Source organism: Pogonomyrmex barbatus, unplaced genomic scaffold (genome assembly GCF_055798465.1).
Source record: "Pogonomyrmex barbatus isolate J1 unplaced genomic scaffold, ASM5579846v1 scaffold14, whole genome shotgun sequence".
Lineage (NCBI taxonomy): Eukaryota > Metazoa > Arthropoda > Insecta > Hymenoptera > Formicidae > Pogonomyrmex > Pogonomyrmex barbatus.
In genome coordinates, this window is record NW_028297110.1 from 7,261,802 (window position 1) to 7,278,493 (window position 16,692).

General features: G+C 40.5%; 1 protein-coding gene and 1 pseudogene across 1 annotated transcript; one reads left to right on the top strand and one right to left on the bottom strand.

Moving 5' to 3' along the window:
* The first annotated feature begins 1,241 nt into the window (after nt 1–1,241).
* Nucleotides 1,242–7,203, top strand: LOC148937462 (uncharacterized; annotated as a pseudogene).
* Nucleotides 7,204–13,220: 6,017 nt separating this feature from the next.
* Nucleotides 13,221–14,033, bottom strand: LOC148937463 (uncharacterized). The gene has a single exon (XM_089073108.1). The coding sequence runs from the start codon at nt 14,031–14,033 to the stop codon at nt 13,221–13,223; it is 813 nt and encodes a 270-aa protein (XP_088929234.1).
* Between the last annotated feature and the right edge of the window lie 2,659 nt (nt 14,034–16,692).

The following is a 16,692-nucleotide window of genomic DNA, read 5'->3' on the forward strand; positions in this document are numbered from 1 at the left end:
TCGGCGGCTTGCCAATTTGGAATGTTGGAGTGTTTTAACGAGATAAATAAGTAAATAAGAGGTCGCGAACCAAACTGCCAGTTACCGCGGGGGAAAAATGATAAACTTGGACTTACTTTTGTTGCAGCGGCCGCTGGTGATGGTCGGGGAATGCAATAGCCAGGCTGGATCGTTGAATCGCTCGAAAATAATAAAGTCGCGCACAGATTCTAACTGTAATAATTTCGGATGGTGCCGATCACGAATGTAGCGATGAAGCAGGAAGAAGAGAGCGATCCGCTCCAAGTCGCGGTTTTTAAAGGGTCCCGGAGGGGTGGGAATATCTGAGGGCGTGATGGATTTCCGTGTTGGCTTGTCAAATGATAGTTTAGGAAAATTGTGAATATAGAGGAAGGAGGGGAGCGGTGTTCTGTGAATTGTGGTTGTGTTTACATTTCCAGATTTCCCAGCGAATGATAGAATTAGTTTTAATATAGATAGATAGAATTATTAATAAAAATTCTCCCGCTAGTTCACACTCTCAATCGCTCATTGGTGTGCCCGCCAACGGCCACTAATCAGTTCTTCTTGACTGGTGCTTTTTGTGTTTCCCCATCAATGTGGGGAGTGTCATCCCCGAACGATCCAACGCGTTTCCTATCCGTTAGGGATTTGCTTTTGTAAATATTAATTTTTATTGGTGAGTCATAAACCTGTCGGCGCCGACAAGCCGGTTTACCAAGTGTTTTTTTTGATAGCGAGTCATATCTCGAGAGAAAGTTTGTTTATTTAGAGTTTTTTTTTTGATTGATCGGGTTGATTTTTGTTTGATCGTTCGAAGTGCTCCGTTTATGGATTAGCAGCCGTTAAATTTTTCCTTCCCGAAAAAGAAGAATTCGTGAAGTCCCCCGGACGTAACAGTATTATTACAGATACCGATGCTTAAGATATAATTGTTAATGTGTTTTATGTTAATATATATATATATATACAGTTACGTAAAAAATGAAATGTTGTGCGATGATATTGCTGTACATTGTTATTAATTTTGATTTATAATTGATAATTATTCCGGTGACTTATATTTAACGCATGCGCTATAGTATATAACGCGCTATAGTATATAGTGTATAATGATAGGGTGCTTCTACACCATGTTGGACGGCGGGAGAGCCGGCTATTACCGTCCGGTATTGACGCTATAGTCTAATACAGTGGCGCTTCTGCGCAGATAAGTAAGAGAGAAGAGGGATAAAAGAAAAGGAAAAAAAAGAAAATACACCCGACGGCTCTCCTCCCGACGTCACACAGAACTAATCGAAAGACACAATAGTAGAATAATATTTTTCTGTGTGTATGTTGATAGTTTTCAGTCATTGTTTGGCCAGATGGTGGCATATGCGTAGTTGCAACTAAATGGCTAGATAAAATGAAAAAGACTGTTGTATATTCCACTAAAAGCAAGTGCCCTATAAGACTAGTAATGTCTCTTGTGGAAGCGCAAGATGATTGGGAAGAATGTAATGTCGAGTTTTTACACAGTTAGAGTAAGTAGTCTAACTGTAATTGTTATGTATTAAATTTGGTTACGGAAACTGAATTATTATTTGTTTCTCGTGCTTTCCCAGAAACTTATAACCTAGCTCGTAAAGCTGCTATACTGGCTTCTGAAGATAAACCTATTGATTCAAACATAGAAACTGATTGCGGAAAGCCGCGAAAGCGTCACCTTCCAGCCAGGTTTGCTCAGAGTTCCGATGATGAGGACTGGGAATCGGAAAAAAAGTATACAAAACGTAAACGGCTAGTTGCAAGAGGATCCCGTCGAAAAATAGAATGTATGAAAAGCGAAAAATGTGAAAAGCATCAGAATATCTATCAAAAAGATTGTGTACCAATCTCTGCAATAAAAATTAGGGAGTAGCTCGTTGCATTAAAAATGCAATTTTCTTATCCTATAAAAGCATCAAAATGCAACATATTAAATTCGAATATAAAAAAGAAAGTTTTGATTGTAAAAAATCTTACTAAAGAAAAAAAATAAAGAAATGTGTTCCGAAAAATCACTACTGAAAGGTAATAAATTAAATTTTTGAGTAGCATTTAAAATCAAGATTCATATAAATAAATTCATATTTTTAAAATTATATATTAAATTAAAGTTAATGACTTCTAAAATTAATTTATATTCTGCAGATATGAAAAATTCAAACGATATATTGATTCTTGTACACTCCAATATGCAGATCTTCAAGAAGCAGTTTCAATCTCCATGCGATATTGAAGATATGAATTTTCTCTTTTGGCAAGAGTATTTTTATAATATTTCCAGGAAAATTTTCTTATTAAAATTAATTTATTGTGATGTCAGGAGAGCCGTCGGGTATATTTTCTTTTTTTTTCCTTTTCTTTTATCCCTTTTCTCTCTTACTTATCTGCGCAGAAGCGCCACTGTATTAGACTATAGCATCAATACCGGACGGTAATAGCCGGCTCTCACGCCGTCCAACGTATGATGTAGAAGCACCCTATCATTATACACTATATACTATAGCGCGTTATATACTATAACGCATGCGTTAAATATAAGTCACCGGAATAATTATCAATTATAAATCAAAATTAATAACAATGTATAGCAATATCATCGCACAACATTTCATTTTTTACGTAACTGTATCTATATATATATATATATATATATATATATATATATATTAACATAAAACACATTAATAATTATATCTTAAGCATCGGTATCTGTAATAATACTATTGATCAGATTAAAAATGGAGCATCCGCATTTCCGTCGACTGCGCATAGTCCTCTGCCGACCGGGCCCTGATTGAACGAACGACGCACGACATAGAAACGCCCGTCCAATGCAGCACCACCATCGCCGCCACGTGCGATGGCGTACCCATCCGCCATCTTGCGCCGGAGTGCCGCCGCCAACCCGTGAAGACGCAATTCTTGTGCGCTCCGCATGAGCGCCTCGCGATATACTCCGCGTTCAAACTCAACTCTCAAATCGAATTCAAGCTCTAGTTAAGTTAATCGAGTTCTAGTTAAGTATTAATTTTAAACTAAGTAATAGTTAATAATCTTACTAGTCTAATGTTAAATCGCGAGTGTATTCTGTCTTATAAAATATATACAGTCTCGTACTACAACCACGTGCTCTCTTCTTTATTTCGCACCATCGTCTCGTTAGTAACTAAAAGTGTTCGCGAGGTTCGTGAGGCTTCACGCGAGATAAATAAATAAATTCTTAAACTACATAGCGTTGATCAAAACAAGAACGCCGAGCGTCTCCCGGAGCAGGTGTTGTGCGTCCATTCGCACTTACCACGACGGAGACTCGAAATTCTTGGTCACGATAAATACCATCGTTCCTCGAGTACGACTTCCACGTGGCAACCATCTTCAATTACAACGAGATAATTGGCAAGGAAGCAGAATTTGACGGAGAATACGAACTCCTAGTGCATGATAAGCTCTGGAGTGGACGGTCAGCCCCGCCAGTACCCGCCTCATCGACGTGCGATCTACAATTCCGACCTCGGATCTCGCTCGAGGAATATCTACGTCGATCATCGTAAGTCACGGTAGATGAACCAATTTGATAAATTAAATCCCAGTTCCGCTGGTCCACGTATAAGAAGGTCCGCCACGCATACTCGCGAAAATTTCGTTAGACGACATATTAAAATTGCATGCTACGTGCATATTCCCCTGCAACGCTTCTCCTCAACAAAGGAATTCGCTGCGTAAGCAAACGTGACCGTTATCGCGCGAGGATAGGGAAGACGACCCGACCGGAAGGGTTTTACGACCGATCCTTTTTTTTGAGTACTGTTTACCTAAGCGTAACGATTTCGAGGAATGCACGTTCAAATGCTCATTTTCAACCTCTTGAAAATACATTGAAATATCCGAAATTATTTAGCACCATGTGCGGACGCACTTCACATTTACCAGAAACACTTCACATCTATCAGAATCTTTAATTAATGATCGTGATGTGCCTTCCTCGAACTGATCCGACACGCGGCTCACACACCCATCCAGCCGCCACTTTCCGTTATCGCGTCAACTTGGTGCGTTGCATCACCGCCTTCGGTTACCGTCGCGTAGATGACTCAGCCGCTAGATGCTTACTCAACAGCGCGGAAATTCTTTGCTATCGTTACAAAGAATCAATACCTGAGGGCACGCTTACATATCGTCTCACTTTGTCTCATTCTTTCAAATTCGGGTATACTGAACCCGTGGATTTCTGCGAATGTTGCTACGCCCCTCTCTCTCTTGTCCGCGGGATAGAACATTGCGAAGAGTGTACTGAGATATATATAGCCACCATACAAATCCTTGAAGAAGAGGGGGAAATAATTGAGAATGCTGAGGGACGATATTACGTTGATGAATCGAGTTCCGCACCCGACGTGATTATTTCGCGGCAACTATTGAACTTTTCTCTGTCATTATCCCAACGCGAAGAATAAAAACCAATTGAGGATATCCGACTCTCTATCTCAATCCAATCGATTCGTTGCTGGCGATTTACCGCTCGGTCGCTGGCAGCGTTGCCGAACGGCAGACGTGTCCTCCTTTGTCCGGTGCTACGCGGCGTGCCGCTTCCGCGGACCGTCGCCGCCCGTGACGTAACATTATATAAAAATAATCGGTATAATCTATATAAAATTTTTCTTATGATGAAGAATATTTCCTCTTTATCTGCTGCTATATTTGCAGAACTAATTATTTACACAATTCAATGCATTTTTCTTACTTTCTTTCAATTCATAATGAATTCAAAAAGATAATATAATAGCATTCCAACCGACTTTGAAATTCTTGCAAGTTAAGCAGTGCAAGTTATAAAAGGCATTCTACAATGAGTTGTAAGAGCAGTTGCAGTAAATGTTTGCCGTGACAGCCAATTAGTAAATGAATAATTATTATTGCCGCTTCTGATCTATTGGCGTTTGCGACTGCGACTGCTCTTATGATTCATTGTAGAATGTCCTTTATTCTTTTTCATTTTTTTTAAATGTGACTTCGAGTTCGGATATATTACAACCCATGATGCAAACATCAGAATTTACAGTTTTCCCCATACTACATGAGCTGGGACATTAAAGGACGCAGGAAATTTTTCAAAGCAATGACGAACGTAGTGATAATAATAATATGCAGAATTTTGAAAAATATAGACTTGCACAGCAAAATTCTGATAATAAAGAAAACAGTAAAGGTAGATAAAATCATCCTTAGAAGGTGTAACGGCAGGGCCGTTACGAGGATACATACATACATACATACATACATACATACATACATATATATATATATATATATATATATATATATACATATATATAAATATATACATATATATAAACGGTTGGTTTACTATCCTGTACTACCTATCCCGCTCGCACACTACTTGCGCTATCGCATTCGCTTGCTTGTAGGTCGCATGCGCCGTCTCGCTCATGCTATCTCGCTCGCGGTGCCCCCACGCTGTACCGACTCCCCGCCACCGGACCGACAGCGCGCAGTGGGGAACGCTGGCCGGGTATATAAGCCCGGCCGGCCGAGACATCGGCCCCAGATCCCATTCTGCGATCTGACTCCGGATACCTACCTAACCAGTACCTACTACCTCTCGGGGCCAAGGTTTTACTTGGTTCTGCCGGGTTTCACCGGCTTTCTCTATCTTCGGGCTGAGGTTTCACTCAGCTCTGTCGGGTTTCGCCGACTCCTGTCACCGCTCCATGGGCTGAGGTTTTACTCAGCTCTGTCGGGTTTCGCCGACTCCTGTCACCGCTCCTCGGGCTGAGGTTTTGCTCAGCTCCACCGGGTTTCGCTGGTTTCCGTTGCGAAAGCAGGGCACGACGTGGCACTCAGCCCTGCCCGCAATACCTAATCGTTCCGCCTGACATTAGCTCGTAAGTGCATGCGATAGAGATTAAGGCCGCTAGTTATAAGTCAGTAATCCTAAGATCTTTAGTGGTAATCGTGCCGTGTAAATAAACCGTTGTTGACCGCACGCCGCACCCGTCCTGCGCATCTCATCGCCTTATGCCAACCGGTTGCGTCTCCGCTTTGCTACCAGCGACACTGCGATATCACCCGGCTCTGCATTACTCTGTATCTACCTTTCTACCAATAAACGATCTTTTCGCCGCCACTTGTGTTCGCGTACGCTTGAGTCTCCCCTCCTCTCGAACCCGGACACCAACGAGCCGATCCGAGCGTCGAGCGAGGTGACCGCGTCACAAAGGTAAGAATAATGTTTTATTTTGTTTTTTATCTATTCAATAGTTTTGTACGTTGTATTTTTATTCAGGCTATGGTGATGTCTCTCACAAGAAGAGAGAAAGAAATAATAGTAAGCGAGAGTACTCCTAATATTTTCATTTTCATGTTAATTATAATATAAGGACGAGATAAATTAAATGAATATTGATATTATTTTCAGGAAACACAGATATTACGCAAATAATGGATAATATTTTTAAAGTTGAAAAAGAAATACGCATCAAACTTGATCACTTAGAAGTCAAGTTAAATCGTATTATCAAAAAACTCTTTCCAGAGGAAATGAAATTGCAGCGACCAAGGAATCCCGGCATTTTCTCTATGCACCAGAAGAGGAATGGAAAAAACAAAAAGAAATTCTAGCAAATGATGATGATTTACATATGTGATAAATATTTCAGCTATTTCAGTTTTAGTTGTTTGAAATTACATGTTTTTTCATTCACATCCTATTACTGTGTTCTAATAAGATTAAAATTATATTCATAATGTTAATTCATCTATGAAACTGTTATAGATGGATGTCTGCAGCAAAAATAAAAAATAAGGAATCAGAAGTTACTGCTATGCAATCTGTGCTCTCGAAAATTATTACAAATTCCCTCTCTAGATCTATTAGTTGGGGAAATATCCAAAAAAGCAAAATTGCCTTCAACAGAAACAAAACATATGATTCAAGGTGAGTAATTATTAATAGATATTTAATAGATAATAGATATTTTAAAATTTATGATATAAATTTTAAATTACTTTCCTTTCGAAAGACAAATTTATTGAATAATTATATGTTTCTTTGTAATCGCTATTCTACAAGTATTTGGAAACATGACAAATCTAAAAAAAGCCGAGGATTACGTGAAGCTCTGATTTAACACTAGTGCTCAGCAAATGATGTAAATGTTATTTTTCTCAGAGTTAGGTAAGTTAGATAAGTTAATATTTTTAAAATTTTTTGAACTAAATTAAGTTAAAGTTAATGTTAATTTATAAAATTAATCTAATATTATTAAAAGTTACATGAAGAAAGACTAACATAGTTTAAAGTTGCGTTAAGAATAAATTAAATTAAATTAGAAGTTAATTATTGTAAATAATAAAACAATTAAAAAATTCATTGCAGGGCGATCGTGACTGCCACTACAATAACGACAACGACAACTATGATGGCGGCGATGATACATAATATGCACAAAAAACGCGAGTGATGCGGCAAAACAAAGTACATGGCTGGCTGTGAATTTAAATTAGTTATAAGGTGTCACGTTAAGCGTGTAAACCGTGCCTAAAATTTTACTTTATAATAAAACACATGTAGCAAGCATTATAATATAATTACCTGTATTGTTAATTTCTATATTTCCGCTAAATAAGTATTAATTATAAGATGCGCGGTATATTAAAAGAGCGCAAGACTCCCCTCCAGAAGGACTATAAGTTCCCCTTCTAAAATACTACAGGAAGCCCCACTATGGCAGCATAGCCCCACTTCCAGGCGCTGCTGCGCAAGCGTAACAGCCCCACCAAACCGTCGCCGCACGCCGAGCCGCCGAATCAAAGGAGCTCAGTGCACGACCAGCACAGATCAGTTCTCAGTGAAGATCTTAGGACTTCACTTCGCGTCTCAGGGTGGACTCAATCCAGCCTTGTGAACTCCGCATCCTAACTTAGGTTAAGTGCGCGAGACACTTAAAATCCGCAATACGTGCGTTTGTTCTCAATTCTTCGAATAATACTACGACGATTATTTTATTCTTTAAATCCGAAAGTAAGATTATTTTCTTTTATCAATCACATCTCGAGCTAAGATTCTTTGTCAATTTATCACAGAAAAGTATAGCTACAATCATTATTCATATACTGCTATTATTACACTACCTACTATAATTACACACTTAAAATAAAGTAATATTAATAGTGTATACCCTATTGTAAAGAGTCCATTGTATCGAGCAAACGAGGATTTTCCTTGTATAATTATATTCATACAGTTCTATTATTTTATTAAAGTTAAAATGAAAAGTGGAAGTGTCTGTGTTAACAAGCGAACCTTCCCTACCCATCCTTGCGAAACGTAATCGACTGAGTTCGCGAGGTCAAAGATTTTTTAACGCGAATTAAAATCAAAGTGTTTTTGCCAGTTAATCAGTTCGTTTTATTGATCCACTGGTAGGCACCGCTACCCGCTTGACGGGCCGGCCCCTCGACATCGGAATTAAACCGAACTGTGTTCGCTTCGATATCTCAAAATTTCTTTGCACTTAACTTCAAATATAGAGATTTTGTGCCTTGCCAAAGCGCCCGCGAGGTACAACATCTCTCGGTCGTGTGTTAAAGCGAAAATAATAATCGCTATTAAAACAGATCTTGCGTTCTTGGTGTACGGGCCTCTGGATCGTCCGGCGCCCACCAAAGCCCGCGAGACGCAATATCTGTAGCAACGTATCTTATCTTATCCTGAATGCGTCGCAGCATTCCATTGCAACGTGTCGTATCACGTATAACATATAGAGCCCCAAGTGAAAATAAAATTATTATAATGTCTCTTAGGAAAGAATCTTACTGCGATGCCAAAGCGAAGGCATAGAGCTGGACAATTTCAAAACTTAAAAGCACTCTTTGAAAGACTGCACGAATAATTACCAAAACATTTGCGAGACTTACTCGGTGTCGAAAGTGTCTATGACGAAACATACGAAAACTATTTCAAAGGAAGCGTGTGGTTACCCAGTCCGCCTATTCCATGGAGGTTACGACCAATTGAGTTCCGTATTCCGAGATTGCCGCCACTAGATATTTCGGACACCGATCCCAGGAAGCCTGTTAATCATTGGATCCGAGCTGAGATCCTGTACAAGTACTACTAAAGATAGGAAAGACCTTATTTATTAGCACGCTCAAATAGATAAATTGCCTATGTGTAAGGAACAAGTAAGGTCACGTCGTCTCGAGACCTCTCCGGGTACGATCTATTTAAACCGTGTCGGATTATGTAGATGCGTGACAGAATTCGGTTATGGCTTAATAGGATACGCCACTGATATTAATGAAGCGAGTCTTCTTTGTCTGACATGTAAAGTAGAATGCAATCGCTTATTTCCCGAAGAAAAATTTAAATTAATCCTACGTCATTATATGAGCATCGGCAATAATTCCGCGCCGCGAGAGTGTGAAAATTGTCACGTTACATTAAGTATTCGCCGCAAAATTCACAAGTGCAGCGGATGTTCCGACGGTTTTGTTGCTTTTAACGCATTTTTACGCGAAGAAGGGAGAGAATTTGCCCTCTCATTACCAGCAAGTTTAGATATAGAATCAAGCGTTGGTTCACACGATGTAATTTTCTCAAGGAGATTGAGCTTCTTTTTATATTATCTGCACTTAAATCGCGAAATTCTTAGAAACCTTTCTTAGGTAAAATTATAAAAGAGATCTCTAGCCACTCAGGGATCTCGCCCCCTTCCTAAAGTTTCAAAATTTTGGGAAGCTACAACATTCAGCTCGATGTGAACGCGGAAAATCCCAGTTTCACTCGGACGTACATAAATGTGCGCTCCGTCACAGGACCCACCACGAGACGTGACATAAAATTGATGACAGCGGTGGGATTATGCCTGAACGCCTCTAAGGCCGTATCCTCTCTAGTCAAAGGTGGCAATGATATCTCTAAGAGTCTCGTGAGTCGAAAGGCTCAAAACAACGTGACAAAGGAAATAGTTTTAAGAAAATAAGGATTAATTTTAAGGAAATAGTTTTATACGAAGCTTTACAGCAAACTTGTCTCAGTCGCAAAGTCCATTGATAATATTGTTTCTTTACAAATTTTTGTACGTTTAATATTTTTCAGTTTTTTATAACGTTATAGTGCAATATACATTAGTATTTGTTAACAAAAATCATACAACAAAATATCAAATATTTAAATAGCGTTTCTATTGAAGAGAACCTGTACCTTTTGTGTTCTTTAAAGATCTTATGTAAATATTTGATATTTTGTTGTATGATTTTTGTTAACAAATATTAATGTATATTGCACTAATGTAATTGAGATTTTTTGTTTTATTTTGCGCAAGGTATATCAGATCTAGCAAATCATTAATGTTTGCTAAGTTTTTTTACTAGTGTTTAATTTTTCAAATTTGTTTCTTTATTGACAAAGATCATTAATTAAAGTAATATGTATAATCAACTATAAAATTAAACAAAAAATAAGATTTCTAATATTTGCATTGGGAAAATTCAATTTCTTAAAAGTTTTTTTATTTTCATCTCTTGTAATTTAAGGTAGCTAACGATTTATTGCATTATTTTGAATCTTAATGTCAGAAAGGAGAAAACAATGAAATTTTTTGCAAAATAAAAAATTAAAATGGAAATATTTTATTAAATTCCATATAATAATGACAACAGAGAGGATAAATATAGAGATTTATAAAATAAGATTTATAAAATACATCACGAAAACTCACCTTTGCTTCGATAATCAATAAATAATTATGAATACATCAAGAAAAATAGTAACTTTTATTATTGAAGTCATAATTCATTTTTAGATATGATTATTGATTACCGAAGCAAAATTGTTACTACAATTTATATGTCTATTTTAGACATATAAAATACGAGTTAGTACGATTTAGTTACTGGATGTGAAAAATCATTCAGCATTCTTTTCAATTTTTTTTCACATAGTAAAATATTCAATTACTTGACATTTTATACGAGTACGTGTGAATATATATATATATATATATATAGAGCACGTTTTCTCGACGTCAAACTACAGTTAAATTTTGTAAAATCATCATTTTGATTTCTTTTACTATAATGAAATCATGATATAGTTATGACATCAAAATGACGTCATTTTGACTGTGATGTGTTCTTTGAGAAGTGACAGAACGGTGATCTATAAGAGAATAGCGAGAGAGAAAGAAATTCGAGACGTCAAATTCGTCGTTCCTACGGATGATCGGGATAACATCGTGTGGGGATATGGAGAAGAGTCACGATCTTCTCGAGCGCGCGGCGGGAGTTGAAGGGGTGCGCCTATCGCGTTTGGGAACGGGAGTGCGTCGAGTGTCTCGAGATTTTGAGAGATCGGTGCGTGAATAGAATCGACCTTACGGTTACCGGAAATAAATTCTCTGGTCTCTTGAATAACGCAGTTGGAGGATACGAGATTCGCTTTAAGTCGACGTTTCGGTTACTCGGGTGCAGGGTGCGATGGTTCGAAAGAATTCGAGTGGATGGATATCGAGACGGCCTTCGCGAATCGCGTACAAACGGGTGCGTAACATCGAGTACATCGAATCCCAGTTTCTCGAGGACGCGAAAGACGCTATGCTTGAGCGAGTGCGCGTCAATCTCGATATGCACACGTGTTTGAAGATCAACACTGCGTTTCACGGGGAATTCGTCGCGAATAATAAGTGCGCTGTTAAGAGCATTCGTACAAGGAATCATTCGGTATTCAGCTGTCTGATCTACGAGAATGATACGACAGAGACGTTATGGATGTTATTATGTCGCTGGAGGAATTTCAGGAACGCGACAGCGGTTGGGCATTACTTCGGATATTAAATTTGATGATCAATGTGAACAAGTGTAATCCTATGCACGCTGTGTTGGATGTCACTTCCTCTGGAGATAAGGAATAAGAGAGCCGTGATCAACGTTCAAACGACAACGCGTGCTTCGCGTGGGCGGTGATGGCCGCTCTATCCCGTCGATCTATACTCGGAAAGACCTTCATTGTATTCTCACTATTCGATAATGTTGAATTTCGATCGGTATCGACTTTCCTATGACGCTACGAAAAATTTAGATTCAAGCGTCTTAACGATTTGTCTATCAACGTATTTGCCATTCGAGAAAAAAGGGAGAGAAACGGTATGGTCGTTTCCTTGTTGCTCACGGGGAACAAGAAGTCTACGCACGTGAATTTGTTCTATCTGTCGAACGAGTGGCGCGGCGATAACGTCGGTCACTTTGTATAGATAAAGCACCTCTCGACTGTTGGCATCCCAAATAAACAGGCATAAGGAGCAAAAGTACATATGCGATCGATAAGAGAGACTATGCTTGTCGCGAGGTAAATTTTATATTAATCATAAATCATTTTTTTGAGTATGGCCGCGCATTGTAGCGCGTGCCTGCGGCGGCGCTGTTGCGCAACATGGCGATAGCGTGGGTACGCCAACGCACGTGGCGTTGGCAGTGACATAGATTATAGAGCTAGGCTAGATGTGCATATCTATGGTGGTCGTTGGTCGGCCAATCAGCGCGTGGCTGACTGGAGACGATGCGCGTAACGCGAGCTTTATAATAATCTTACAATTAATTAGATTAATATCGTTATCGTTAACATAATTTTGTTATTGATGTAAGTGTTATATTTGACATGCTAATTATTAATCTGACTATTATCATTAAATTTATTATTAATTATTAACTATTAACCTATTAGTATTATTATTATTTAACGGTGTAAATTAGCGGCGGTGATTATGCTATGAGTAAGGAAGGTGATAATTGTTATTATTATTTATTATTTTATTTATTATTGTTATTTAATTTTATTACTTACTTTAGGACAAATGCTTACTATTATCGGTTATTTAATAATTTGCAACCTGTGAAATTGCCTATATAATACTTATATTTACTATGGTATATGTGTACTGGCGGTAAGATGCATTACGTGGTACGTCGACGACAGGAGAGCCGGTTATTGTCAACTTCGGCGATTAGAATAATGGCGCTTCTGCGCAGGTAGGATAAAAGGAGAAGGAAAAATTTTACCCGTTGGCTCTCCTGACGTCACACTTCCCCCCTCGGAAAGAAAATGTCGGGCGTCCTGCACGACATTTTCCTGTGCGTTTCTTATTGAGGTAAAAGTATGCTATTTTACGTACTTATTCACTAACACTGTTCACACTAACAGTTTTTATACAATGTCCTCTCTTAAATATTTTCGCAGTTCGCTGTAGGAACGCGCGTGTTCCTCCGTTTCCTTCCTTTTGAGGTGCGGTGGCTGGGAATGGCTTGTCCGCGGCTTGGTGTGGCATGAGGCGTTCGATGCTGGGCGAGTCGGGCTGGTTCGTCGGTTTCGCCATGTGCAGCAACAGGTTCGTGATTGATGACCAAACGGCTCCCAAAAGATGGATGCTCCATCCGTAGATCCTATGCAACGCATATCCATGGATGATCGTGTCTATGATCAACTTAACCATCCTGGCTATCACGAATATGGCTAGCACCCCTGCGCTAGCAAAACCGAAAGTTATGAAGCCCTTCCAGATCCGTTTTCCCGCGCTCTCAGCGATTTTATCGAGAGCTTCCTCGTCGAGTAAGTTGGCTAACGAGATGCTCCCTCCGGGGATGTTTTGTCCCAGTGCTCCTCGCGCGATGGTGTTCAACGTGGATGGTTTCTCGACCGGGAACATAATGTAGTCCCTCAAGCAGTCGTCAGCAGAGTAAATTCCGCTCGTGGCGAGCGCATCTGGACTCACGTACTTCCACCTAGATGTAGAGAGTGGCTGGATAACTGCAGGCGGAAGCGATTTCGATGGCTTGATGGTTAGCTTATACCAAGCATTATTTAACTGATACATGTTGGGCAATAGCTCGTTGCAATCTTTATGCGTCCCCTTGCGAGTAAGTATTTTAGTGCGAGATAGCAGAAAGTATGTGGCGTTCTTGTACGTCACTGGGAGCTCATTATACATGTCTCCGTGTGCCCAACTTACAGGTTACCGGTACGCACTGGATGATGTGGATGACTTCTCCCACGGTCACGGCGGTGTATCCTGATGACTTCATCACCCATGTAGACCATTTCGTCGGGAGCGATCGCAGAGAGCAACAAGGCGTTCTGTAGTATTTGCCTCTCCAGCGCATACTTCTGCTCCATAATGTCGTTATAGAGTCTAGTGAGCTGATGCTTGACGTGCTTCTCTATGTACACGAACTTGGAGTTCACGTAAGCGAATATGTTAGGTTATTCACGGATATACGTGATTTGGCGGCGAAGGTTTTCCCCTTCTGTGTTTCCAGTATGATCAACTTTGGATGTTCAGTGCGGTAGAGTTGATATCCGCAAAGATTGAACTCGGTGGTTTTTGCTAATGCGAAGGTAGTTTCCTTCGTGATTACTGTGTATATACTGTCGGTATCGTCTGATTGTCTCTAAGGGACAACTTAGTGGCAATCCCCTCGTACAGTACGTCGTACTGATTAAAATGGCAGCTATCGGCGGGCGTCAAAGTCCAGAACGTTTCAGTCCCGTCGTAGTCGATGCAGCTCCCGAGTTGCGCCTGGCAACGCGTTCCCGTCGGCAGGATGATCATGCCCGTTGTTCGCTTATACGAGGACTCGAACGATCTAAGTGTTAATTTTAGCGTGGCCTGTACTACCACATTCTCTCAAGTTCCGAACCCATCCGAATATTGCGTTCCAGAGCAGCGTCCATCTGTGTGTATTTGTCCGGCCATTGTGATGCTTCGGTGGTTCGTCGCATTGACCTTCAGGCGATCCACGACTGCAGTTCCGATGTTCAGAGTTCCGATATCGTGGATGCGCTGGCAGTTTTCATGCCCGTTAGTGACGATTAAGACGTGGGAATGCATCCCGCAATAATATATCGTCCGGTCGATCTCTAGCTTACACTGCCAGGCTGTGACGCTATCGTAGTCGGATGATTGCATCAGCTGGATATACGTTTCTGTGCTTCTCGGTTCTAATCTCTCGACGTTGCAGGTTCCAATGTCGAGCAACGACAGGGTTGTTATATTTAGACCGTTGCCTCCGCAGTCGTACCCTAGCAGGGCTTGGCAGACTGGAAGAATTAAAAGAACGGCTAGTCGGAATGGTCTCATGTTGTTCTGTTCGTTGTCGCTGCTTTACTGTCGCTCCGGTGTCCCTCACTCTCCTCCGGTTCAGGCGACGATGGTGGGGAATGGCGCGTGGTGGGGCTCCAATTCCCCACTTTCTTCAGTTTGTCCGTATGTACTACACGGGACTTACCTCGCTTTATCTCTAGTTTCACATTATTGTTATCGATTGTTAACTCGATTACGACATAAGGTCCCGTATATTGCGGATTCAGCTTGTCTTCCCACGGCTCTTTGAGCAGGTACGCGCGGTCGCCTTAGCGAAACGTATATGCGTTTACGCGTCGGTCGTAATACCTTTTAGATCGGATCTTCGCGTTATCTAAGTTTCGGCGCGCTATCGCATGAGCCCTACCAATTTTATCAGCTAGGTCAGCGTAATATTCTGCGTAGCTTTCGTTGTTATCGCTAAATTCTACGGTCTCGCTGGTGGATGTGCGGGCGAGGCGCCCATACACGAACTCATGGGAGGTGAATCGGGTGCCCTCGTGCACGCTAGTGTTATACAAGAAACTGGCTAATTTTAATATTTCGTCCCAGTTTCTATCTTTGTCCACAAATTGTTTGAGGTAATCCCATAGTACGTGGTGTGATCTCTCGACCGATCCGTTGGATTGCGGTCGATACGCGGCGGTCTTAAATTGTTTTATTTTGAATTTCCGTGCAATGCATCTCATTAATGAATTTAGGAAATGTGTGCCTTGGTCCGTAAGGATCGCCTTAGGCGCGCCGTGTACGCAATGTATTCATTAACGAGTGCATCCGCAATGTCAATCGCGGAGATTCCCGGGATCGCGATGGCGGCTGAGTGTTTGGTCAAGAGACTCCTATATCGTGAGAATATATGAATTGCCCGAGCGCGTGATAGGGAGAGGGCCCATAATATCCATGGATATCTTATCGAAGGCTCGATCGGACGTATCTGTCAGCACCATAGGCTGTCTGACTTTTACCCACGTTAGCTTATTTAACCGGTGTTACGTCGCAGGCGAGACGTGCTACGCGTGGGACGAGTCTGCTCGCACTGAGCTGCGTGTTGGTTTTTACAGAATGAATTGACTGGATTATTGACATAAATTGCGAGTGTATAGACCGTGTAAAAAAGTCGACAGTCTCCTAAAGAAAATGATGTCATGCAGTCCTATCTCTGCATCTACGTCAATGACGATAGGATTTGGCAGTGCGTAAAAAGAAGTATTTTCTTCGCGTAAAAATTCTAAGAATGCCGCAAATACTTCGGAGCAGGGATCGCAGTCAGTTACCTCACGCCAGAGAGCTAATTTAGTACCGCAAAAATTGCAAAGCCTTTCTTTCCGAGTAGTCCCAACATTAATGTAATGCCTTAAGACAGTTGTGAATTGTAGTTGATTGTGTCACGTCTGTCGCGTCAGAATAATTAATAATTTTATTTTCTATTGTAAGGGTATTACCCTTTTCAATTTTACAATGATAAATCTTTATAACGTGAAGCAAAGAACAGATGTGATACGTCCCT

Excerpts from the sequence above, each read along its gene's own strand:
- LOC148937463 (XM_089073108.1), bottom strand. The coding sequence starts at position 14,033 with ATGTATAATGAGCTCCCAGTGACGTACAAGAACGCCACATACTTTCTG.